Source organism: Carica papaya, chromosome 4 (assembly GCF_054855325.1).
Source record: "Carica papaya isolate Zhongbai chromosome 4, ASM5485532v1, whole genome shotgun sequence".
Lineage (NCBI taxonomy): Eukaryota > Viridiplantae > Streptophyta > Magnoliopsida > Brassicales > Caricaceae > Carica > Carica papaya.
Window position 1 is genome coordinate 19,162,678 of NC_142312.1, and position 24,910 is coordinate 19,187,587.

The following is a 24,910-nucleotide window of genomic DNA, read 5'->3' on the forward strand; positions in this document are numbered from 1 at the left end:
GAAACAAGCACTTAGGTAATGGTATAAGAAATTTGAGCCAATTATAGTTCAACAAGGCTACAAAAATATTACTTCTGATCATTGCGTTTTTATGTATAGATTTTTTATAGTGATTTTATCATCTTGTTGCTATATATTAATGATATGCTATTGTTGGTTCTAGCTCTTCTAGAATTAATAGCTTGAAGAAAAAGTTGAATAAATCTTTTACAATGAAAGATTTAGGGCTAACAAAGCACATTCTTGGTATGAGAATCACTTGCGATAGAAAATGTAAGAAGTTGTGGCTACCTCAAGAAAAATACATTGAAAAGGTACTGCAACGATTTAATATGGTCAGAGCTAAACCTGTAAGTACACATCTTGCTATGTCTTTCAAATTAAGTGTCAAATAGTCTCTTTCTAGTGAGCAAGAGAAAGAAAATATACAAAAAATTCCTTATGTATCTGTAGTAGGTAGCTTGATGTATGTTATAGTTTGTACTAGACCAAATATAGATCATGCAGTTGGTACTGTTAGTAGATTTCTATCTAATTTAAAAAAAGAGCATTGGAATGTCGTAAAGTGAATTTTGAGATATCTTCGTAGTAATGCTAGTTTGAAGTTGTGTTTTGGGATTGAGAAGCTAATTCTCAGTGGTTATACAAATTTTAATTTGGCAAGGGATACAAATTCAAGAAAGTCTACTTTTGGATATCTGATTACTTTTGTAGGGGGAGTTGTAGCATGGCAATCTAGGTTATCGAAATACATTGCATTGTTTACTACATAAGCTAAGTTCATTGCAGTGACTGAAGCATCTAAAGAATTGCTCTGGATGAAAAAGTTTGTGAATGAGCTGGGTTTTACACAAAATAGATATGTCTTATTTTATGACAGTCAGAGTGCTATTCATCTTAGTAAGAATCTTATTTTTCATGGTAGATCGAAACACATTGATGTGAGGTATCATTGAATTCATGATGTTTTGGATTCTAAGCAGCTTGAACTTGAGAAGATACACACTAATGATAATGGTTTTGATATGTGCACAAAGGCTTTACCAAGAGTGAAACTTGAAACATGTCGATTGGTTACTAGTTTAGTGAATTCCTTCACATAGTTGAGAAGGGAAGAATTGTTGAGTTTTGGGTTCCCTCCTATGTGGAAAAACTTAAATTTTTTTGAGCCCACTTATTTTTGGCCCATTAGGGCTATTAGAGTTTTTATAGTATATCACTTTAACTAAATACCAATAGAAAAACAAATTTTTAGTCACAAAAAAAAGAACAAAAAAGAAATTTTTGGCTGAAAAATTACATCCAACGTGTTTCGATTCTTCCCACGATCAGAGGGCCATCTTTATTCTGATCTGGCTGAAATTTAGTGGGTATTTAGAAGACTCATTGTTCTTCATTCTGAATGGTGGATATCAATTTTGGACAGTTGGATTTATGGTATTTTCAGTTCGAAGTTATTGTTCATGTTTTTTCTCTATTCTGACCAGTTTGATTTTCTCCGATGATCAGACAGTCATTTGTGTTTGATGAGGCTGAATTGGTGAAAATGTTTGGGATAGATTGTTCTTTGATCTGAACGGTAGAGATCATATTTGAATAATCAGAACACATCCGTTTTGCATGAACAATAGTTGTTTTTGGTGATATTTTTCAATTCTCTTGTTTATCTCTTATTGTTTGGTTGTTTGAAGATTATTATAGTTGCTGTAAATACTAATTTTTATAATGGGGCTCTTTGACTTGAACCAGAAGAAGTCCTGTGGTTTTTATCCTTCACATTGAAGGGGTTTTCCGCGTTAAAAATTTTGGTATCTTTGTGTTATTGTTTTTGAATATTTTGGGGCAGATTTTATTACATTTATTTGGCCAAATTTTTACTTAGTTGTCACACCTCATAAATTCATTCAAGTGCTTCTCTTCAATATTTTCAACAATTTTTTGATTTATTCGTTTTCCAATGTTAAATTTAAATTATTAATTTCTTTATATGAGTTCAAGAATTAGATAGAGAAATTTAAAAAACAATAAGTTAAATATTAAGATTCCTCACTATATGAAAACAAAATGGCTCTACAAGAATTATCAAAGAAAAGATATTATTTGTCATTCTTATTATTTTGATATCTGATTCTATATTGATTTTTATTATTGTTGAGATGAAAAATAATAATGGAGCAGTTCCTAATCATGATTTTTTTTTAGCACAGTAGAACTCAAAAAGACAATTTTAATATATATGAAGGCAACTAAATATATTGTAAGTAATTATTAGTTTTTAGAAGAGTTTATGCTAGTTTTATAGTAATTATGTTGATAGTTGTAAATATTTTTTGATTAATAACTTATATTTTATTTTAAAAAGTATATTTCTCTTTTTTTTCTTATTATAAAGTATTACTTAATTAACAATTGTAATAATAGTTTCTTGAGTTTGTGTTCAGATTTTTAGAATATTGTAAGGATTACTAGTTATGGAGCTCGAGTTGTACATTTTAGATTATGAGCTTCGAATTTGTGCAGAAATAGAATAAATTGATATTTTATATACACAAAGATAAAATAAAAGTTATATGACTATAACTTGTAATTAAACTTTTATAAGTTGATATGTGTAAGGAAATATAATAGATATCGATAAACTTTGCATTTTATAGTTATATATTTGTAAATTTTGTATTCATAAAATTTTTGTTGGCCAATTATGTAAAACATTGGAAAATGAATTTAGCTTTTGAAAATTTTAATTATTTTGAGGTGAGAATTAATTAGTTCAACTCAACAAGGGATAAATGTTGAGAAAAAAATTATGAGGTGATGGGCAAGCTTTTAAACTAAGTACATCTTAAATAGGTAATAAGATGAATATTAAATTTGATTTTTAAATTTTTTTATTATTCTTGGCAAGCCAAAGACCAACAACAATTAGTAGGTCCTCCACCAAGAGTAAGTAGAAAGACTATACTAATGGAATTTGCCATTTTCCTAATAGTTACTTTGGTTTTATAGTGTGATGATGATACCACAGTCTATCTTATAGAAAATCCAATATTTCATGCCAAGACTAAGGATGTGAAGATTGACTACTACTTTAAGTAAGTTTCTTCAAATGAGTCCAAGTTTAATTTATTTCTTTGGTTGATCAAATTGCGGATACCTTCACAAAGTCATTATTAAGAAAAACTTTTAAAAAATTTATAGACTAACTTTGATTGCTCTAATAAGCCCAACATTATAAGCCTAAAAAAACTAAGAGGTCATGCATCTAAAAATCTAGAATTTCTACTTCTAAAATGTACATATAGTGTCGATACTTTAAAATGACATGAAATACTAAAGGAAAAATAATGTTCAAAATCTTAGCAACAAGAACCTAAATTGCATGCATGAGGAGAGTCTTGATGCTTTAAACGACAAGATAGTCCTCAAATTGAAAATGTGTGCTGCACACATATCTCTAATTTTCGAAGCCTAATTGAGCTTTATTTCTAGCAACTGAAGCTGACATAAAAGTCTTGTTTCACCAAAACATTGTGTCCTACTGTTTCCAAGTTTTTATTTGTTTAACTTAATTTTTCTAATTTAAATTAGAATATGTGTTATAGTTAAATTCTAAAACTGTACACTATAAGCATATCTTTTTATGGTTGAATAAAACCATTAAAGGAACTTTAATATATATATTTTTCGTAAATAATGTAGAAAATTGACCGATCACCTTTATTGGAGTGGTTGGTAGTTCCAATTCCCTTATAGAGAATTTGCATTTAGATAGTAAGCTTTATTTAAAATAACAATATAAAGGTAAAAACATTATATTCATTATGAAGAAGAGTTCACTAATTCCAATCTTTATTTAATTATCTTTATATTCATATAGAAATCCATAAATTTTTAAATAATCACCTTCAGTCTATCATTCATGAAACAAACATTCTTCAAAATTCTTTTTTTTCTCCCCACTTAATATCTGCGAGAGAATGCAATAGATCAAGAATATTTATCTGAAATATGTTTGAGACAAGAACATAGTTCTATAGGTTTAGAAAACATAACCATGTGATCAGAGCCAAAGATCAACATGACTTCATCCGTTTGATTTTTCTCAATCATCCACCTTTGAAAGTCCTCTTTTAGCACCCTATCTTTTTTACAAATGATGTAAACTTTTTGAACTGACCCAAATCTCTCCTTAGTGACTACTACACTGCCTGTAAGTGATGGATCAAGAAACAAATGCGCAGGTCTCATCAACATTGTTGCCAACAGCAAATCCTATATCAGTCACGATGAGAATAATCAACTAACTAATAAGTTACAAAATTATTATGACATATCTATTTTTTTTTAAAAAAGCTCACTTTATGGAAGTTATTATCCCCTTATCAACTTAATGCCAAATATAACAGTCCATAATCGCCTCAATAATAATGCCATATTTCGCTAGTCGAACTAAAGTCTTTAGCTCCTCAATCCAATGGCTTTCTACTACTAAGTTCACATCTTAAGTGATATAGCATGTAAAGTTAATGATAGTCTTTTCCATAGCACATATCTAAGCAAAGAATTATACTTCAAATTAAAAAAATTAAAATGATAAAAATTATGTCAAGCAATATCACCTCTGGAGGGGAGAGTTGATAGAGCTTAGAAGATAAGAAGTTAGGCCCAAATTGCACGCTTGTTGGGGGCTTATTATTCCCATCATCAAACATGTATTGCGAGTCCATATGATCCTCCACTCTTCGAAAGCACTGCAAGTTCATGATTTTAATTCTTTTATAAGGAAAAGAGAAGAAATCCCTCAAGGAGAAATTTGGAAAGTTGTTTTTCTTCCTTTATTTTATACCAATTACATATAGTGTGTCGAGTTCAAGAAAGTAGCTTAAGATTATTTGTACGTTCAAAAAAGCTTTTAGAGTTTTAGGAATTGACTATCATATCATAAAACATCAAATATGAAATTGAATATAAACTATACACAAAGATTAATAATTTATTTATCTCTTATTGTAAAACTAGAATATTTTGCCATTATTCAAGAAGTTACTTTTTCTCGACCAATGAACTTAATTATAGGGTTTCATATTATTCACTTATTCAAAGATTATGATACAACATAGAAGTATGGTAAAAATATTTTAATCCAGTGACTCGAATTCATTCAAAGATTATGATAAAACATAAGGGAGATAGAGAGATAGAAAGAAAAAAAGAGATAGATAGATAGAGAGAGAGAATCAATACCTCTTCCAAGGTTGCAGTTAAGCCTAGGTCAAAACTAGGCATTATAGCAGTGACAAAGACAGCAACAGAGATTTTATGTGGAAACTTTTCTATGGCAGCTGATATGCAAATCCCACCCATACTATGACCAACAAGAACTACCTTCTCTTCTGGTAAAATTGAGGCCATGAACTCCATCAACGGCTCGACATAGTCTGAAATGGTATGAATCTCATCCAGTTGCTTTGGGTGGACTCCAGAACCAGCCATATCAAGAGCCGTAACTTTGTAGCCTGCTTCTTTTAATAGACTCGCCACCTTATACCAACACCATGCTCCATGACATGCTCCGTGAACCAACACAAAATGTATCTCCTTTTTCTCCATCTCTTGTCTTTCCTCCAACTCTAATTGTAACAGCAAAAGATATGTCACCTTGTGCAGCCGGGTTTCATATAAAAAAAAAGTTAGACTTTGTGTACGTAAATAGCATTCTATAATTATGTCCACTTATGTTAATATATTAAGGCTTTTTTTAATACACATTTATATGCGTAAAATAAGTATATGAATTTTAAGATCATTTATTTGCGTAAAATAAGTATATGAATTTTAAGATGTACATGCATTAAATAGGTACATGAATTTTAAGGTGCATGTAAATATATTTACGTATAGTTTACCATATGCATGTATCTCCTTTCCTATATAAAGTCTTTTTTTTTTTTTTTTCGTATTTTGAAAACAACATATCAAAAAAAGTAATGTTCTATTAATATTTTTTCATTCTTAAATATATTTATTAAAATGCGACATTGATCAGACAACGTAATATTTTTTATGATAAAAAATAAGTAATATTTTTATAATAAAATAACGGTAATACTACAAACCAATTTTATTATATAAAACAGATTTGTATACAAATGGTTAAAATACAATAATATAAAATAAGAAATATAAGCACACAAGAAGTCTACCCTCCACCTTTCCCTAGAAAAAAAGAAAAAGGAAAGAAATTCTAGCCTCCGCCCACGTGAAATTAATGTTAAAAATAATTTATAACTAAACAATAAAATCACTATTAAAGGGGTCCGCACACACACAAACATGAAATTAATATTAAAAAGAATTTCTAACTAAAAAAAAATCAAATCATTATTAAGCCGGGACCGTGAAGTCAAATCTTAATAAATTAAAAAACGGGACAAGGTCAAGTCAAAAGTGACTCTCCGCATAGCAATAATTGTACAGTGATTTTTATAATTTCTATAGAGTCCCAAAAGCTTATATAATTTGATTTCCAAATAATTTGTAACCCGCAGCTCTTAAAATGAAAAAGAGATATTTTATATTGGATTGCCAGCTTAATTTTTTTTACCCTGAAATTGAAGTCAAAGCAAAATTATAATCATGTCATTCACAAGACAAATTTCCTCTCGCCCACATATGAGAAGGAGAGTTGTGGAGAGTTTATCGTGCTCTCAGCCGATCTGAAACACTGCGAAAGAGCTGCTCACCTTGTATGAGAAGAATCAGTGGCAGATCTTTGAAGGTTAGACTCTTCTGTAGAGGATTAACTGCTATAAGCTTGATTAAGCCTTTGGCATTGAATGCGGATGTCATACCCGTCTTACCCAAGGTACGATCGATGCACATTTAATATGATAAATATGAAATTATTAGTGCTTATACATCACATGGTGGAAATATGTCCCTTTTCAAGTATCAAAATACTGAGGCTCTAAAATTTTCAATATTATGTGATGCGAAATCTTTGATCAACGATGTAATTTAAAATCACATGATACTCAAATAGTATCAAAAACTTAAATAATAAATACATCATCTCTAATCAACCTACTATCAATTAAATGATATGAACTAAGATAATTGAGAAGTTAAAATAATTATAAAAACGGCACAAGAATACCTTGATGATGATGAGTTGATTCAATTCCTTATTCAATGAGAAGATTGAAGAACACTTCACTTGTTGAAGATAAAATTTTTAATTTTATTATCTTAAACTTGAATGATTACAACCATGAATTTGAAGACTTATTTATGGTTGTAGGTCATTTGAAATATAAGAAAATAAATTTCATAAATTAATTATAAAAATTACATAGAAAATTAAATTTAAACTAGAATAAGAATAAAATTACAAATAGAAAAACTAAAATTAAAATAGTGTAGAATATGTCATCCCTTTAAAGAAACCTCATAAATTGTGAGAATCTCTTAAAAGTAAAAAATATCTTAATTTAGAAAAAATATCTTGAAGATATTTTAATTTAATTAAGATATCTTGAAGATTTCTTAATTTAAAAAATATCTCTTGAAAATCTCTTAATTTAAAGAAGATCTATTGAATATATTTTAATTTAAAAAAATCTATTAATTTAAAGAAAATCTTTTGATTACTTAGAAAAGTGAATCAAATCATAATCTTGTAATAAATGATTTTAATGTTTGTTTTGTTATTTGTAAAGATATGATCTTGGTTAGGAAATTTGAAAAGATATGATCTTGATTCTCCCTTAATAGATTCTTGAAATTTTTTAATCTTGGTTTATTTTTTATCATTTGAAAAAGATACGAAGAAGAAAATGAAACTTTCCTCATGGAGAGAAAAATATCTCTTGAGTGGAAAAAATTTCTTACGGGTGGAGGAGATTTTTTCATGTGTTGCTCTTGGGTTTTCTTAAAATTTTGGTGTAACACCCACTAATTTTATAATTTTTATTATTATTATTATTAATTTTTATTTATTTATTTTATAATTTTTGAAATTTAATTGATTTATTTAATTTAATTTAATTTAATCTAATAAAGAAAAATGATAAAATTGGGTAAAAATATTATTTGGATTTAATTGAAATTGATTTTGGAAAAAATGGGTGAAAATTTGGCTTTTTATTGGCCTATTATTTCCTTGCCACATCATTATGTTTTTCCCAAAATATTAAAGACCTTAATATTCTTCAAGTCTCCAAGTCTCTCAAAAGAGTCTAGCTTGCTTTCTTAAAGTCTATTGTCCTTACTCTGAAATGGTTGTGAAATTTTAACGAGTTTTCACTTCTAAGGAAATAGGGATGTCAAAATCCTAAAGGGACAAAAATCATAAAGCATGCACATTTACAAAGCTAAGTAAACACATAAGCATATATGTAATTCAATAAATTAGCACATAAGTATGTAGGTATATAAGACCACAAAAAATATCAAATGAACACTTGGACAAGCAATTTTCAAACAATATATTATACCCATGCATTTTCTAAAATTTTTCTTCGTTGAAATTTTTATTTTTATTTACATCGTACGATGCTGATTTTACCATTATCAAGTAAAGGGCCACATAAACACTTCGCCAATGGCAGTTGTAACGACCCCGGAAAATATTAAAATGAAATGAGTATTTAAATATATCGAATGCGGAAGCGAGATCAAAATTTTAGTTAACATCCCTTACACGAAAAACCAAACAAACGTACTTAAAATATAAAAGGTTAAACTAACTAAGAAAGAAAACTCGAAAATAAACTATGCGTATGACTACAGAGTCTCTAGGCATCCCCTTCGTCGTCCTCCTGCGGAACGGGCTCGGGAACCATGTCTTCCTGATCTGAAATGGTTAATTAAGGAGTGAGCTACACTAGCCCAGTAAGAACATCACGATATCTCACCGTCACGGAGATAAAGGTGGGTAGAAAACCACAAAAAGACCAATGGAGCATAATTTACAATAAACTCGTTTATTAACAACAAAACCTTTTATCAATAATAAAACTTTTACCATCCACTTACCTTGGTGGAATTTATGAAAACAATATGAGAAAAACAATAACATTATCATAATCATTGAATAATCTAAGCTGTAAAACATAACACTTATCACGCATCTTGTAATTCAATCATTGTACAACATATCTTTTTTCTCATTTACCAGCCTACTAGTATCCGTGGGGGTCCATAGGGGTTCCGCTACCCGTTAACCTTTAACATTCATAATCAGTTTCCAGGGCCGTCCCCATACCCCGTCCGGTATGGGCGCCAAAACCATGAACCTCAATACCCCGTCCGGTATGAGGGTGAAACGGGCCGTCCCCATACCCCGTCCGGTATGGGCGCCAAAACCATGAACCTCAATACCCCGTCCGGTATGAGGGTGAAACGGGCCGTCCCCATACCCCGTCCGGTATGGGCGCAAAAACCATAAGATCTCCATACCCCGTCCGGCATGTGAGACCACAATCCCGGTAGGGTTCCCTACGGACCCGGTCCGTCCACCATCTCCCAGGATATCTAGTCAGGCTGACCCCCATAATACAATTATCAGTCTACACAATCTTTCATTTTTCCTTTTCCTCAATCAGCATCATCAATTCACATTTAAACAAGCAAATCGTAATTCATACCAGACAGACAACATACAGTATCAGTTTTTCAGTCATTCAACCCATAATTAATAAAAACGTAGTACATGCACACAAATCTGTAAAATGAACACATCAAACCTCATTTTGTATTTAAAGCTGTAAACAGGCCAAATAACAGTAAATCATCAATCACACTAGACTCGGGCTCCATTAACAACCTTAAGCAATTTCACACATGCGTTAATTCAAGAAATACTGTTTTATCATTTTGAACTTTAATACCGTGATAGGAAATAGGGTGAGGGGTCCTTACTTGTTTTCGGGATCCGAATACGATTCACAGTGCGCCTGCAGGCTGTCCCTAATTTTCCCTGAATTTTTCCCGGGGAACTGAAACACGCTAACAGTACCTGCACGGGTTCCAAAAAAAATCCAAATTAGGCCCAAGGCCTCTTTCGGCCCAAATCGCAACTCCGGCACGGCGGCTCCGCCGTGCTCCGCCACAGCGGCGGCGAGTCGCCTCGGGTTGACTGTTTTCGGCCGTTTTTGGCCGAATTCGGCCACACTCGCATTGGTCCTTGTCAGAAAACAACCCTAGGGCCCTCGGGGGGCCAAAAAATCACGGAAAAGCGGAGCTTACCGGCGGCGGCGCTCTCGGGTACGGCGACTCTCCGGCGAAGTTCGTGTTTTGGTGATTTGGCTTCGGTCAACCTGTAGAGAAAAGAATGGTGATCACGGTGATATAAAAATTGCATCGAACGGAGGCCGGGAAGGGCCTCGTCGGAGGCAAAAACCGAGAGGGGGCGCGGCGGCGCCGCTGGGCTTCGGCCGCGTATTCCGGCCGTTTGGCCGGGATTTCGGCTTCGATTTGGCCATAGGAGGAATCAGTGGGGAAAAACGAGTCGGGGGTATGAAATTTACCTCGATCGGCGGTCGGAAATTTCCCCGGTGCGGCGGCGAGTGGCGGCGGGTGGCGGCGGTCGGCCTCTGGTTCGTCTTCTCCGGCGAGCGGCTGGCGGCTAGGGTTTTTGGTCTGGTGTGGGGGTTCTATTTATAACCCCTTGCCTTTTGATCACAGCCGTTCGTTTCGTTTTAATCTGGGCCGTTCGTTTTTGATTGAATCTGGGCCGTCCGTGCGTTTGAATCTGGGCCGTCCGATCGCGTGATTGATCTGAGCCGTCGGATCGCACCCACGCGGATCGCCAACGTGGCTCCTTTCGGAGTGACGCGATCTTGCCACGTGGCAGGCCCCGGTTGGCCGGGACTGCTGACCGGGCCTGCTGACGTGGCGCCCCCCCCCCCTTTTTTTTTTTTTTTTTTTTTTTTTTTCCTCCTCCTTTCCGGGCGCTACAACTCTCCCCCCCATAAAGAAATTTGGTCCCCAAATTTGCCTCATTACTCTTGATCAAACAGATGAGGATATTGGGCCCTAAATTCTGATTCCAGCTCCCAAGTCGCCTCCCTAGGCGTGTGGTTCTGCCACAAGACTTTTACAAATGATATTTCCCGGTTACGGAGTATTCTGCTTTCTCGGTCCGTGATACTGACCGGTACTTCTTCATAAGACAAGTCCTCTCGGAGTGAGAGCGGTTCATGAGCCACGACATGAGAAGGGTCCGGGTTGTACTTGCGCAGCATAGATACATGAAACACATTGTGAACCCGGAAGAGCTCAGGGGGCAGTGCAAGTCTGTAGGCAGTGGTACCAATCTTGTCTAAGATTTCAAAGGGTCCAATGTATCTGGGGTTTAATTTTCCCCTTCTGCCGAACCTACTAATTCCCTTGAAGGGGGTGACTTTAAGAAACACCCGGTCACCTTTCTCAAAGGTCAGGTCTCTCCTCCGGGTATCAGCATAGCTCTTTTGCCTACTCTGAGCTGTCTGGATGTTCTTCTTGATCTTAACTATCTTGGACGTGGTTTCTTCCACTAAATCCGGGCCAAACAATCTTCTATCGCCCACTTCCTCCCAACAAATCGGTGACCTGCACGGACGCCCGTATAGCGCCTCGTATGGGGCCATGCCGATGCTTGCTTGGTAACTGTTGTTGTAGGCAAACTCCAAATCATGGGTAGGATAGTTCTTCTCATGATTCTTTAGCTGTCTAGACCCATATGCTATAACCTTTCCATGCTGCATCAGGACACAACCCAGGCCCAGATAGGAGACATCACTATAAACTGTATACCCTCCTGATCCACTCGGTAGAGCCAGCACGGGTGCAGTAGTCAGTCGCTTCTTCAATTCTGAAAAACTCCTTTCGCAGTTCTCATTCCAATCAAACTTTGCATTCTTCTTTGTGAGTCGGGTTAGAGGGGCCGCTAGACTGGAGAACCCTTCGACAAACCGGCGGTAATAACCCGCCATCCCTAGGAAACTGCGAATTTCCTTAACTGTTGTCAGCCTTTTCCAACCAAGTACCGCTTCAACCTTTTCGGGGTTCACCGACACCCCTTCCTTCGATATAACATGTCCTAGGAAGGCGGTTTGCTCGAGCCAAAATCCACACTTGCTCAACTTTGCATACAACTTCTTTTCCCTGAGTACCTGGAGGACTTGGGCAAGATGGTGAGCATGTTCTTCTCTACTTTTTGAGTAGACTAAGATATCATCGATGAACACGATGACAAATTTATCCAAGAACTCTCTGAAGATTCTGTTCATTAGATCCATAAAGATGGCCGGGGCGTTGGTTAGCCCAAACGGCATAACCAGGAACTCATAGTGTCCGTACCTGGTTCGGAATGCCGTCTTGGGGATGTCTTCTGCTCTCACTTTTACCTGATGGTAACCTGATCGTAGATCTATTTTAGAAAAGACCTGTGCACCCTGCAACTGATCGAAAAGGTCATCAATCCGGGGGAGAGGGTACTTGTTTTTAATTGTTACCTTGTTTATCCTTCTATAATCAATACACAGTCTCAACGTTCCATCTCCTTTCTTTGCAAAAGTAACCCCGGCACCCCATGGGGAAATGCTGTGTCTAATGAAACCACTGTTTTGTAGCTCAGTGATTTGTTTCCTTAGCTCTTCCATCTCGATGCGGCTCATTCGGTAAGGAGCTACCGAGATGGGTTGGGTTCCTGGCTGTAAGTCTATGGTGAACTCGACCTCTCTGTCCCCTGGTAGACCGGGCAGTTCATCCGGAAATACGTCTGGAAAGTCTCGGACTACTGGAATCTCTTGGATACAAACTTCCTTCTTGGGTTTACCTAGTTAGGGAAAATACAATATCAACGCACATGGGAATTAAGAAGAAAAGAATTTGTCATTTGGGAGAATCAGTACCGAATAATTTTATTAACTTGTAAATGGCTCCTCGTTGGGAGGATTAAATACAATCTTTTTATTAAAGCAGTCTATGGTGGCGTGATACGCCGCCAGCCAATCCATTCCTAGGATTACATCAAAATCCCCTGTGTCTAACCCTATCAGGTCTACCCTCAATTTCCTATCTGCTATCTCCACGGCACATGCCCTGTAGACAACCTCTCCTAGTAATGTCTCCCCCCCAGCGGTAGATACAAACAATAATGAATCAAGTCTATCAGGTGGTACACAAATTTTGGAAGCAAGAACATGTGAAATAAAAGAATGTGATGCACCAGTATCAAACAAAATATGAGCAATGTGGCCAGAGATAGTATACATACCATGTACCACGTCCGGGTCTGCATCGGCATCCTTCTGGGTAAGGTTGTAAACTCTGCCCTGGATTGGAGGCCTCCCTTGATTCTGGTTCCTAGGACACTCCCTCGCATAGTGCTGGGCACTACCGCATATGCGACAGGTGTTGTTGAGGCGGTAGCAGGGTCGGTCCCCATGATCCTTGCCGCAGTACTGGCAGATCTTCCCACGAGCTGCCCCCATAGCCTGAGGAGGGCCCTGAGCGGCAGGCCTGGGTCTCTTGCTGGGTTGGACCGGCATGGTAGGCGCTGGCCTGCGGAGCGGGGCTGAAGGTCGGGAACTTCCCGCTAGCTGAGGGCGGGTGTCGAAGCTCCTTTCTATGATCTGCGCCTTTGCCAGGACTGCCGAATATGTCTCGAGCTCCATCACCAACAAGTGCTGTCTGATCGCCGGGCGGAGACCCCACTGGAATTTCCTGGCCTTTCGGCCCTCATCCAACAATGTCTCCGGGGCATGTCGGCCCAGCTCCAGGAACTTGCGGGCATACTCCGACACTGTCATATTACCCTGGACCAACTGAGCAAATTCAATTTCCTTTAAATGTTGGATGTGCTTAGGGAGATACTCCGCATGGAAAGCCGCTAGGAACTGCTCCCAAGTAACTGGTACAGGCAGGGTGGCCCGCTTGAGCTCCCACCAGCGTACTGCTTCCCCTACCAGCATGTAGGAGGCAATGGCAGCCCTCTGCTCAGGAATTACTCCCAAGGTCTCAAAGGCTCTCTCAGTCTCCGCCAGCCAGTATTGGGCCTCTTCAAAAGAGGATTCCCCCGAAAAAGTAGAAGGGTTCAGTCTCCTGTACCTCTCTATGAAGCCAGGGTCGATCAAGGAGGGAGCGGGGTCCCGAGGTAAAGGAACTGGGGCCGGCTGAGGGTGAACTGGGGGACCCTGTGGTGGCGCCTGCTGATGGGGTGGGGGCACTGGAATATGCTGTGGCGGTACCTGTTGGTACTGTGGCTGTGGTACCGGGTCGTACCGCGGCTGTGGTGCCGGGTGGTACTGTGGAGGAACAGGCTCCTGCCGGGGTGGCTCGGGATCAGCCTGCTGTAACGGGGGCTCAACCTGCGCTAGCGGAGGAGGTCCGGGTAACTCCCTTCTCTCCTCTTGCCTTCGCTGGGCAGCTACGAGAGCTTCCACCATCTCATATAATCTGTCCAAATCCTCCCGAAGCGAATTATCTTGGGCCGCTCGGTTTAGTGGGGGCCTTCCTCTCCTCATTTCTGTGTACCTGCATTTACAAGGAATGGTTGAGTAACGACCAATCGGTGAGTATTTCTTTAAAGGACTATAGTGTAAGGGATGGGTCCGAGGAAATGCGGCTCTGATACCAACTGTAACGACCCCGGAAAATATTAAAATGAAATGAGTATTTAAATATATCGAATGCGGAAGCGAGATCAAAATTTCAGTTAACATCCCTTACACGAAAAACCAAACAAACGTACTTAAAATATAAAAGGTTAAACTAACTAAGAAAGAAAACTCGAAAATAAACTATGCGTATGACTACAGAGTCTCTAGGCATCCCCTTCGTCGTCCTCCTGCGGAACGGGCTCGGGAACCATGTCTTCCTGATCTGAAATGGTTAATTAAGGAGTGAGCTACACTAGCCCAGTAAGAACATCACGATATCTCACCGTCACGGAGATAAAGGTGGGTAGAAAACCACAAAAAGACCAATGGAGCATAATTTACAATAAACTCGTTTATTAACAACAAAACCTTTTATCAATAATAAAACTTTTACCATCCACTTACCTTGGTGGAATTTATGAAAACAATATGAGAAAAACAATAACATTATCATAATCATTGAATAATCTAAGCTGTAAAACATAACACTTATCACGCATCTTGTAATTCAATCATTGTACAACATATCTTTTTTCTCATTTACCAGCCTACTAGTATCCGTGGGGGTCCATAGGGGTTCCGCTACCCGTTAACCTTTAACATTCATAATCAGTTTCCAGGGCCGTCCCCATACCCCGTCCGGTATGGGCGCCAAAACCATGAACCTCAATACCCCGTCCGGTATGAGGGTGAAACGGGCCGTCCCCATACCCCGTCCGGTATGGGCGCCAAAACCATGAACCTCAATACCCCGTCCGGTATGAGGGTGAAACGGGCCGTCCCCATACCCCGTCCGGTATGGGCGCCAAAACCATAAGATCTCCATACCCCGTCCGGCATGTGAGACCACAATCCCGGTAGGGTTCCCTACGGACCCGGTCCGTCCACCATCTCCCAGGATATCTAGTCAGGCTGACCCCCATAATACAATTATCAGTCTACACAATCTTTCATTTTTCCTTTTCCTCAATCAGCATCATCAATTCACATTTAAACAAGCAAATCGTAATTCATACCAGACAGACAACATACAGTATCAGTTTTTCAGTCATTCAACCCATAATTAATAAAAACGTAGTACATGCACACAAATCTGTAAAATGAACACATCAAACCTCATTTTGCATTTAAAGCTGTAAACAGGCCAAATAACAGTAAATCATCAATCACACTAGACTCGGGCTCCATTAGCAACCTTAAGCAATTTCACACATGCGTTAATTCAAGAAATACTGTTTTATCATTTTGAACTTTAATACCGTGATAGGAAATAGGGTGAGGGGTCCTTACTTGTTTTCGGGATCCGAATACGATTCACAGTGCGCCTGCAGGCTGTCCCTAATTTTCCCTGAATTTTTCCCGGGGAACTGAAACACGCTAACAGTACCTGCACGGGTTCCAAAAAAAATCCAAATTAGGCCCAGGGCCTCTTTCGGCCCAAATCGCAACTCCGGCACGGCGGCTCCGCCGTGCTCCGGCGACGGCGCCGCCGCTGGCGGCGGCGAGTCGCCTCGGGTTGACTGTTTTCGGCCGTTTTTGGCCGAATTCGGCCACACTCGCATTGGTCCTTGTCAGAAAACAACCCTAGGGCCCTCGGGGGGCCAAAAAATCACGGAAAAGCGGAGCTTACCGGCGGCGGCGCTCTCGGGTACGGCGACTCTCCGGCGAAGTTCGTGTTTTGGTGATTTGGCTTCGGTCAACCTGTAGAGAAAAGAATGGTGATCACGGTGATATAAAAATTGCATCGAACGGAGGCCGGGAAGGGCCTCGTCGGAGGCAAAAACCGAGAGGGGGCGCGGCGGCGCCGCTGGGCTTCGGCCGCGTATTCCGGCCGTTTGGCCGGGATTTCGGCTTCGATTTGGCCATAGGAGGAATCAGTGGGGAAAAACGAGTCGGGGGTATGAAATTTACCTCGATCGGCGGTCGGAAATTTCCCCGGTGCGGCGGCGAGTGGCGGCGGGTGGCGGCGGTCGGCCTCTGGTTCGTCTTCTCCGGCGAGCGGCTGGCGGCTAGGGTTTTTGGTCTGGTGTGGGGGTTCTATTTATAACCCCTTGCCTTTTGATCACAGCCGTTCGTTTCGTTTTAATCTGGGCCGTTCGTTTTTGATTGAATCTGGGCCGTCCGTGCGTTTGAATCTGGGCCGTCCGATCGCGTGATTGATCTGGGCCGTCGGATCGCACCCACGCGGATCGCCAACGTGGCTCCTTTCGGAGTGACGCGATCTTGCCACGTGGCAGGCCCCGGTTGGCCGGGACTGCTGACCGGGCCTGCTGATGTGGCCCCCCCCCCCCCTTTTTTTTTTTTTTTTTTTTTTTTTTTTTCCTCCTCCTTTCCGGGCGCTACAGCAGTACTTTGCCTAAAATAGCCACATAAATAATGCCTTCGCATTACGACACCATACTTCTTTCACCTTATTTTGGGATTTCACATTCTAGTCGAATTTCGGCCACACATTTCATATTCTTGCCGAATTTCGACCCCACACACACTGATCCTTCTGTGATAAGTGGTGAAAGTAGGAAATTAATTTTTAACATTTAATTACATATGTTAAAAGAACGCAAGACTTTTTAGCCAAAATAAATTTCTCCAACACTCACTTTTTGTGGAACTCAAGTAATTTACACACTTCTTTTCTTTCACTACGAGTAACCACTCCTTATCATGATCCTTGACCTGCAAGGCATTTTAAATTTAACGGCCCAATTTATAGATTCAAGCCTTCACTTAATTTTCAAACATACTTGCCTTGTCAAATTTCGCAAGTCATATAACAACACTTCATTCCTTTAGTTAATCAGGTTACGATTGAGAATAAGATTTTAGGGATTTTAAATTTACATAAAATTTATTTAAATTTAAGAAAATATGGCCAAATTTATTTTCAAAAACAACTCCAAAAAGAATAACTTAATTACCTCTCAAAATTTAAAATAACATTACCATATTTATATATATATATATATATATATATAAAGGAGTAGATAACAATCAACGCATGTTTTTGGCTTTATTTCATGATTTTTATAAGGATTTTGGTTTGAAAATTAAAAATTAAGGAATTAGAAATTATGGACAAATGGTTTAAACATTATGCTTTAAAACCGTCTCTCATAGGTAAATTTTCTGAGTCTTAAAATTTTCTTTTTTTGTAAAAGAATTTTCTACCAATTATTTTTTGTAAAAATTTCTATAATTAATAATATCATAAAATTTTGCTTAAATTGACCCTAATTATCCTCATTTATCCAAGATCATATTTCTATTCTTATTATTCTTATTTTCATAATTTACAGATTTAAATTTAATTAAAAGATTATTCAAAATTTCTTTGCGTGAAAAAAGGGTCTTAAGAGTTTAATTTTTTTTTTCAAGTCGTGGTTCTCTCTCTCTCTCTCTAACTTAAATAGGTCGTATACACCGTTCCTTATTCAAATAATATCTTAAAAATCTCCTAAAATTTTTTGACATTTAAAAATCACCTCTAAAGTTTATGATTTACAACAAGCATTAATTTCGCTCTTACACATTCTAATTATTCTTAATTTATTTCATTGCGGCCATCGTAATAGTTCGAATTTAAAAAATAATTAAATTTTGTGAGTTAAGAGAAAAATTCTTTTATATTAAGTGATATGCTCTTAAATCTTTGAATTAATTAAATTTAAAATCATAAAATTCACCAAGAAATGTAAAAATAATTAAAATTATTAAATTGGGACTTCCTTGAAAAGAAATTCCAAAGTTAGGGCCTTTTTCGAATTTAAAAAAAAAAATTATTTGAAAGGATTTTAAGTGGCCTGGGGGACACTATGCAATTTTAAAAAACCAGGTCACGTGGTATAACCCAAGTGGTAGTGCGGCCAATCGGGCTACGCTGTGTGGTGTCCACATTAGCAGGGAGTCTGACGCGGAGATGACACATTGGCGATTCGCGTGCGTGGTGATTGGATGGTTCGTGTCGATCCTGGGGCACACAAATGGCTCAAATTCGTATCCCACTAAAAATTGAACGAACGGTCCTAATTTGGCACACAATGAACCAATTGCATGATGAACGGCTTAGATCTGCAGGGAAGTTGATGTGATGGTCAAGAGTGCTTGCAAGGGGAAATGTAGAAAATGACCTTAATCGTACGACCTCCACTGCACCACGCAAGCTCAATAGGATGTCTAGGATTACTAGGGAGGGCTATCTAAACCTACCCTCTGTTGACTCCCAAAATGCTAGCCGATAGGGGGAGACGGGGGAAGGGAGAGAAGGACACCAGAGAAAGAAGTAGGCGGTGGAGCAAGGCAGCCCTGCCGTGGCAAAAACCCGAACTGACCTCTAGTGAGCATTTTTATTCCTTCTTATTTGTAATTCCTCCTCTATAAGTAGTTTTAATGCGTATTTTTGTGATTTAACCTTTGGAAGACCAAAAAATTGAGAGCTAGAGCTTCAACCTTGATTGGTGGCCTTGAAAAGCGGCGTTTCTGATCCCCATTTTAAGATAAGGGTACCCAAACCTTCTCCATAAGTTTAGCTTTTAGATCATCTGGATTGATTGTGGTTTTGAATTTAATTTTGTGTAAGGTGTCAATGGTGATGATTAAATTGATTTTGTGCATTTCTTGATATATAATTTATTATGCATGTTTTTTTTTTTAGTTATTTGATTTCTAGTATGCCGTTATGGGTTGATATACCGTTGCAGATCGATGTGCGAGAAAGGTTGCCCGTGGCTGTTTGTGCGAGTGGGCAACATGCGTGCGTCGGTATATGTATATGTATTGTCATGAGTGTGTGTTCCGATTTGTATGTGTGTATATATCTACTGTGAGTGAGTGCATCAGTGTAAGTAAAAGGTGTATGTTGTGTTATAAGGATATATTTACATATATTGAGATACTTGGCATACATATAATATATAAAACTAACTATAAAAGGTATAATAGTGACAGTGTGTTTATCAGGCATGAAAAATGCTGCTTGTATATAATTTTAATGTGAGCAGTGTATTATGTACATGTATGCGTATAAGCGTGAGCATAACCAGATGGATAAGTAGAAATACCGTGTAGAAATGTGTTTGTAAGAGGCAGGGTGTTCCGTGGTTTAATTTCATATGGCAATAAGTACAGTTGTAATTGACAATATGCATTAAATTATGTTTATTAATGATGTGTGCATTTAGTATACTTTTGCGGGTAATGATGTGTGTGAGAGCATGTAAAAGCGTGTTTGAGTATGAGTTGTATGTATATATGTATGAATTACACGTAGAGTCGGTATGAAAACAATGTATTTAAATAAATGATTTTGAAAACACAAATATATGTGAGTTGGTAGGTAAAAGTGATGATTATGTTTTGATGATCGTGTGCAGACGCTTATATAGGTTGAGGTATAAGGACGACTGATGATTTATTATGAAAGTATTTTGAATATCCATATATAGCGAGGATCCCTACAGACCACTAATGATACTGGTAAGAAAAGTATCGGACGATGAAATATAAAAGTAACTCTTAAGCAAAAAGAAGGTGATTGATTTTGTAACACTCTGCTTATTATTGTACTAAAATGATTGGAAAACTCTATTTATTTGCACTTTTGGTCACCTTAAATTTAAATTAATTTACATTATTTAAAATTTCTTGAGATTTGTAATTTTGATCTATTTTTATCTTTATTTATTTTATTTTATTTTATTTTAAAAGAAAAATTTAGAAAAAAATTGAAAAATGGTGAAACGGGAGAAAACCTACTCGTGGAAAAAATCCCGTGAGAAAGCAGTTTGCCCGCATGGGCGTTGGGCACTGTGCGTAGGTGCATGCGCGTACAGTGGCTGCGGTCCCATCCACATGCACGGACGCACGGGACGTGTGCACAGTGTGATGTCCCATTTGCACCCATAACACGAGGTCAGGACCTGCGCTCACATCTTGTCGCGCTCAGACGGACCCTACACGCATCACTTCATGCATGGACTGGCGTCGCACACTGTGCATGTGCCATTCGCGCAGCAGGCCTGCGCAGATAGGTTCTGTGTGCCTGGGGCTTGTGCGCAGTAGGCTTGCGAATGTGGTGCCTAGTACGCTTAGGCCCTACGCACGCGCAGGATAACCCTTGCGGGTGCGACAGCAGGCTTGTGCTCCTGCAGGCTAGCCTGCAGCGCGTCGACTGGGCACTTTCACCTTGGGCAGTGCACCGCCGCTAGTGGAAGAAATTTTTCTCTCAATTTTCGTGCCGAGAATCTTTTCTCCTTTTTCTTCATCGGATTTCGACATTTTGCGCGAATCCAATGGTTCTAAAATTTTGTAAATTGCACTTCCCCTTCCTTTCCTCTCCACCCTTCCATTTCTTTCATTTTTCAAAGGTTTAGAGAGAGAGATAGTAACTTAGTGAGAGAAGAAGAGAAAAAAGGAAAAACAGTAAAGAAGAAAATATCAAAGTTTCGGTGAGGAATCTACTACGGCTTTTGATGTTTTAAGGAGTATTTTTATACAAGCAATTTAGTATGATTGTTATTTTGTTTGTTTTGCATGTCTCTGTGTTCAAATGAGTCAAATTGTTCTGATTTTCAAGTTTGATATGTGAATTACTGACACTTGATGAATTTACATGTAATATGTGTAATATGTAGTCCGTAATAGTAAAAGTGAAAAAAAAAAGAAAAAAAAGTGGAATGAAGCTTATATGGTCTGAAGTATATCTGTATTAACATGCATATTGCATCAAGTGTCTTGTTAGTTTTTTTTATCTCTGAGGGGTATCTGTTCCCCGTACACTTTGTGGTATATGTTTCTCCCTCCCCTATCTGGTCTGAAAAGACGTAAGAGGACTGCTCCTAGTGGATGACGACATGCCCTCTGGCGAGAGTGGTATTGTACTATCTGTAGAGGTCACCCGTGGCTAAGTAATGTCGTGACTATAGATATCTGTTAGGACCACTATCGTTGGTACGGTCATGGTCATAGATCATATCATAGTTTAGCTAGCCGGAAGTGGGTCTGAACAAATTGCCGTATCTATATCTGATCCAGTCATTCCACTTGGGCAGTTGAAAATCTGTATCTTTATTCAGAGATGGAAGTTTGTAACGATTTCGCGAAGCATGACATGAAACATCTGTGCATTTCATGAGTTATTTAATTTTTTCTATTATTTGGTATGATATATGTATATTTGATTTTTTGTGCTAATATGCTATTTTGATATTTAAATAAATGGTTTCCTTTTCTAATGATGAGTTAGGAAAATAAGAAAGTTAAACAGTGAGATAAAATAATAAATTTTTGAAATCTTACGATGTTAATTTTAGATTATTTTTTTTACTGAGCATATAGAACTCACTCTTTTCATCCACCCCCTCAGATGAGGAAGAAAATGAGGAACTGCAGGCAGACCTACCAGTGGATCTACAAGTCTGAGTGTATAACTGTTCTCGCACTCTGATGAATTCCAGTAGTGAAAGAAGTAGCCCTTATGTTTTGTATTTTGTAGCCACTTCTGGCCTCAATGATGTATGTATTTGGAATACGTTATATATATTTGTAAGAAATTTGTTAAAGTTTGATTCTGCTGCATAAATATTATCATGCACTCGTTATTTTGAGTTTGTATCTGACATCTATTTGCCTTAATTGACACTTGGGATTTCACAGATTTGATGTGTGTTGTACTTGGATACAAATCTATTATGATCTAACAATATTTTTTTATTGAGGATGAAAATTATCTGAATATGAATCTGATGTGGTTTGATGGTATTTATAAATGAAAGGAAGTTAGTTGAACATTAATTTGATTTAACTTGATGATAATTGTGATTAAGAATGAAATTGTGGTGAAAAGGAATAATGGGAAGGCTAAGTTAAAGATAGGGATTTAGGGGAAATAGGGGCATGAAGTGAAGAAATTAAATAGGTTTCAAAGTCTAAAACTAATTTTATGAAAATAAATAATTCATCAGTTATTTTATTATTTTCTACAACACTTTGGGCAAGCTATTACATTGTTTGATTTTTGTGTCCGTACTGGGTTAGTGTAGCTTATCAAATTTATTATTTAATCTTTTTTCAGATCAGGACGTTCAAGAACCCACTCTCAAATAGTGAGAAATTTGCTAAGTGAACATTTCATTTTATTTTACTTTATTCAAGCAGTATTTAAGGTCGTTCATTTCTTTTACAGTAAGTACTTATGTTAGGGCTTAGATACATATCATGTATATTGGATGTTTTGAACTAAGTATGCAAGAGATGTAATTTTTTTAATTTTTAAAAATTTGTTACGCAAGATATTTTCATAAATTATTTGTCATTATATGATGGGGTGCGACTAGGACTCCTAATGGGAGTTTGGGTCATTATAGTTGGTATCAAAGCTACATTCCTCATAACCATTTATTACACATGAGGCCTAGGATAAGTTAAAAATGGGAATAAGTTTCAAAGGATCAAACCTTAAATTTTTGTCTTGTTATGTAGGAAAGAGAAACAAGATGTGAGGAAGACCCCCATTGAATAGAGCAGCCTGTGAGGAATCGTTATGAGAGGACATTGATTGACTTTATAAATGGTCGAGAGGTTGGTTTCTATCTAGCAGGCTAGGGAAGAGATGAGGGAGTTACTTGATCCCCCTCATCCTCTACCACAATATGACCTACCTCTACCTCAGTAAGATCCAATTCTATCTCAGTACAATCCAGTTCCTCCACAGCACAATCTAGTTCCTCCATAGTACAATTTAGTTACTCCTTATTGTAATCTTGTTCTCATCCAACAGGATCTAACTCCGCCCTTAATGGACCCAGGTTATATAGAAAGGCACAAGGCCCTATGCATGAGTTGGCTTGCTCATGCACGTATGGCCTTCGGGCCGAGGCCTCAGATGGCCTATCGACCAAAGGCTTAGGCCGTCTTCCTCGACTTTTGGGATGACTTTAAAGGATCATGCTTCATCCCTTTCCATGGTTTTTTGGGCTGGTTAGTTTGAAGGTCCATATGGCTGACCCTTCTTGATAACATCAAGGATCCATCTCACTCGTTCTAAGCTCTTTCGGACAGGATTTTATGTGTAAATAGGCCATGTTTTATTTCTTAGCTTTGACTTTATTTTCTTAGTTGAGGTATCTTCTGGATTTTGTCTTTATATTTGTGCGAACCTTGGTTGTTGTTTCCCAGATAGATTTTAAATCTTTCCACGATCATATGAGTAGCTAATTAAAAGAAATATTTAGAGTTTTCCCCAACGATGGGCAGTTTTAGACCCCCAGTCTTGCACTGGAGGCGAATGCCAGTAGCACCAAATAGTAAGAGGCCCAGGGTAGCACCACATGCTACTCCTCGGAACCTAATTGCACGAGATGGTCAGATACACCAAAATTGTTGCAGGGATCATGGGACTCAGTCTTGTTATCGCTTCAATAACGCATGCTATAAGTGCAGGAGTACTCAATATTTTGTTCGAATATGCCATGTGAATCAAAACTAGGTCAGACCCGTAGTTTAGGGTAGAGTTTATACATTCATCAGGATGCCGAAGCCGACCCATATGTGATTCAAGGTACATATACTATCTGTAAACATTCTATATATTTTAATTGACATAGTTCTACGTATTTTTTATTTCGCATACTTATGCTTGATATTTGAATATATCTCCTATATGCCTTGATTCTATTTTACTAGTGTCTACACTTGTAAGTGGCACATTAATAGTCAATGTTGTGTATAAATCTTACATTGTAGAAATGGTAGGTAAAGAACTAAATGTTGATTTAATAACACTAGACATGGGGGATTTCAATGTAATTTTGGGAATAAATTGGTTAACAGCCTATCACATTACTATTGATTGCTATAAGAAGAAACTTGTATTCAACGTTCCCAATGAAAAACCTTTTTCTTATTGATATTATGTCAATTATTGTCGATGCATGAGAGCAATCAATTTAATTTAAGTATATGTCATCAACTTAACGGCCTTCTTGTGTGAATAAGTGAACTAATAGAAGAGGTTTGTATCAAGATATTCATGTTGTTTAAGACTTTCTTGATGTTTTTCCCAAAGAACTGCTCGGCTTGTTGGTAGATCGATAAGTGGAATTTGTAATCGATCTTTAATTGAGCACTCAACCAATCTTAGTAGCCTAATATCGAATAATTCATGCCGAAATGGAGAATTAAGGAAATAAATCAAAGAGTTACAAGATAATGGGTACATCCAATATAGTGTATCCCCTTGGGGTGCTAGAGTTACGTTTGCAAAGAAAAGT

The 24,910-nt window shown here is 37.7% G+C and overlaps 1 protein-coding gene, 1 long non-coding RNA gene and 1 pseudogene across 2 annotated transcripts; 1 reads left to right on the forward strand and 2 right to left on the reverse strand.

Moving 5' to 3' along the window:
- Window positions 1-5,118: 5,118 nt before the first annotated feature.
- On the reverse strand, window positions 5,119-5,742 carry LOC110806661 (methyl jasmonate esterase 1 pseudogene; annotated as a pseudogene).
- Window positions 5,743-10,933: 5,191 nt separating this feature from the next.
- Window positions 10,934-16,914, reverse strand: LOC148266438 (uncharacterized). The gene is made up of 2 exons (XM_088218031.1): window positions 13,262-16,914; window positions 10,934-12,820 (listed from the first exon to the last, which is right to left on the reverse strand). Exons 1-2 carry the CDS (start codon window positions 14,706-14,708, stop codon window positions 11,004-11,006), a joined length of 3,264 nt encoding a protein of 1,087 aa, XP_088074157.1. The 5' UTR covers window positions 14,709-16,914; the 3' UTR covers window positions 10,934-11,003.
- Window positions 16,915-17,904: 990 nt separating this feature from the next.
- LOC148266439 (uncharacterized) lies at window positions 17,905-22,296 on the forward strand. The gene is made up of 4 exons (XR_015818499.1): window positions 17,905-18,978; window positions 19,063-19,144; window positions 20,015-20,117; window positions 22,006-22,296. It is a non-coding gene; the product is annotated as an uncharacterized LOC148266439 (long non-coding RNA).
- Window positions 22,297-24,910: the final 2,614 nt, after the last annotated feature.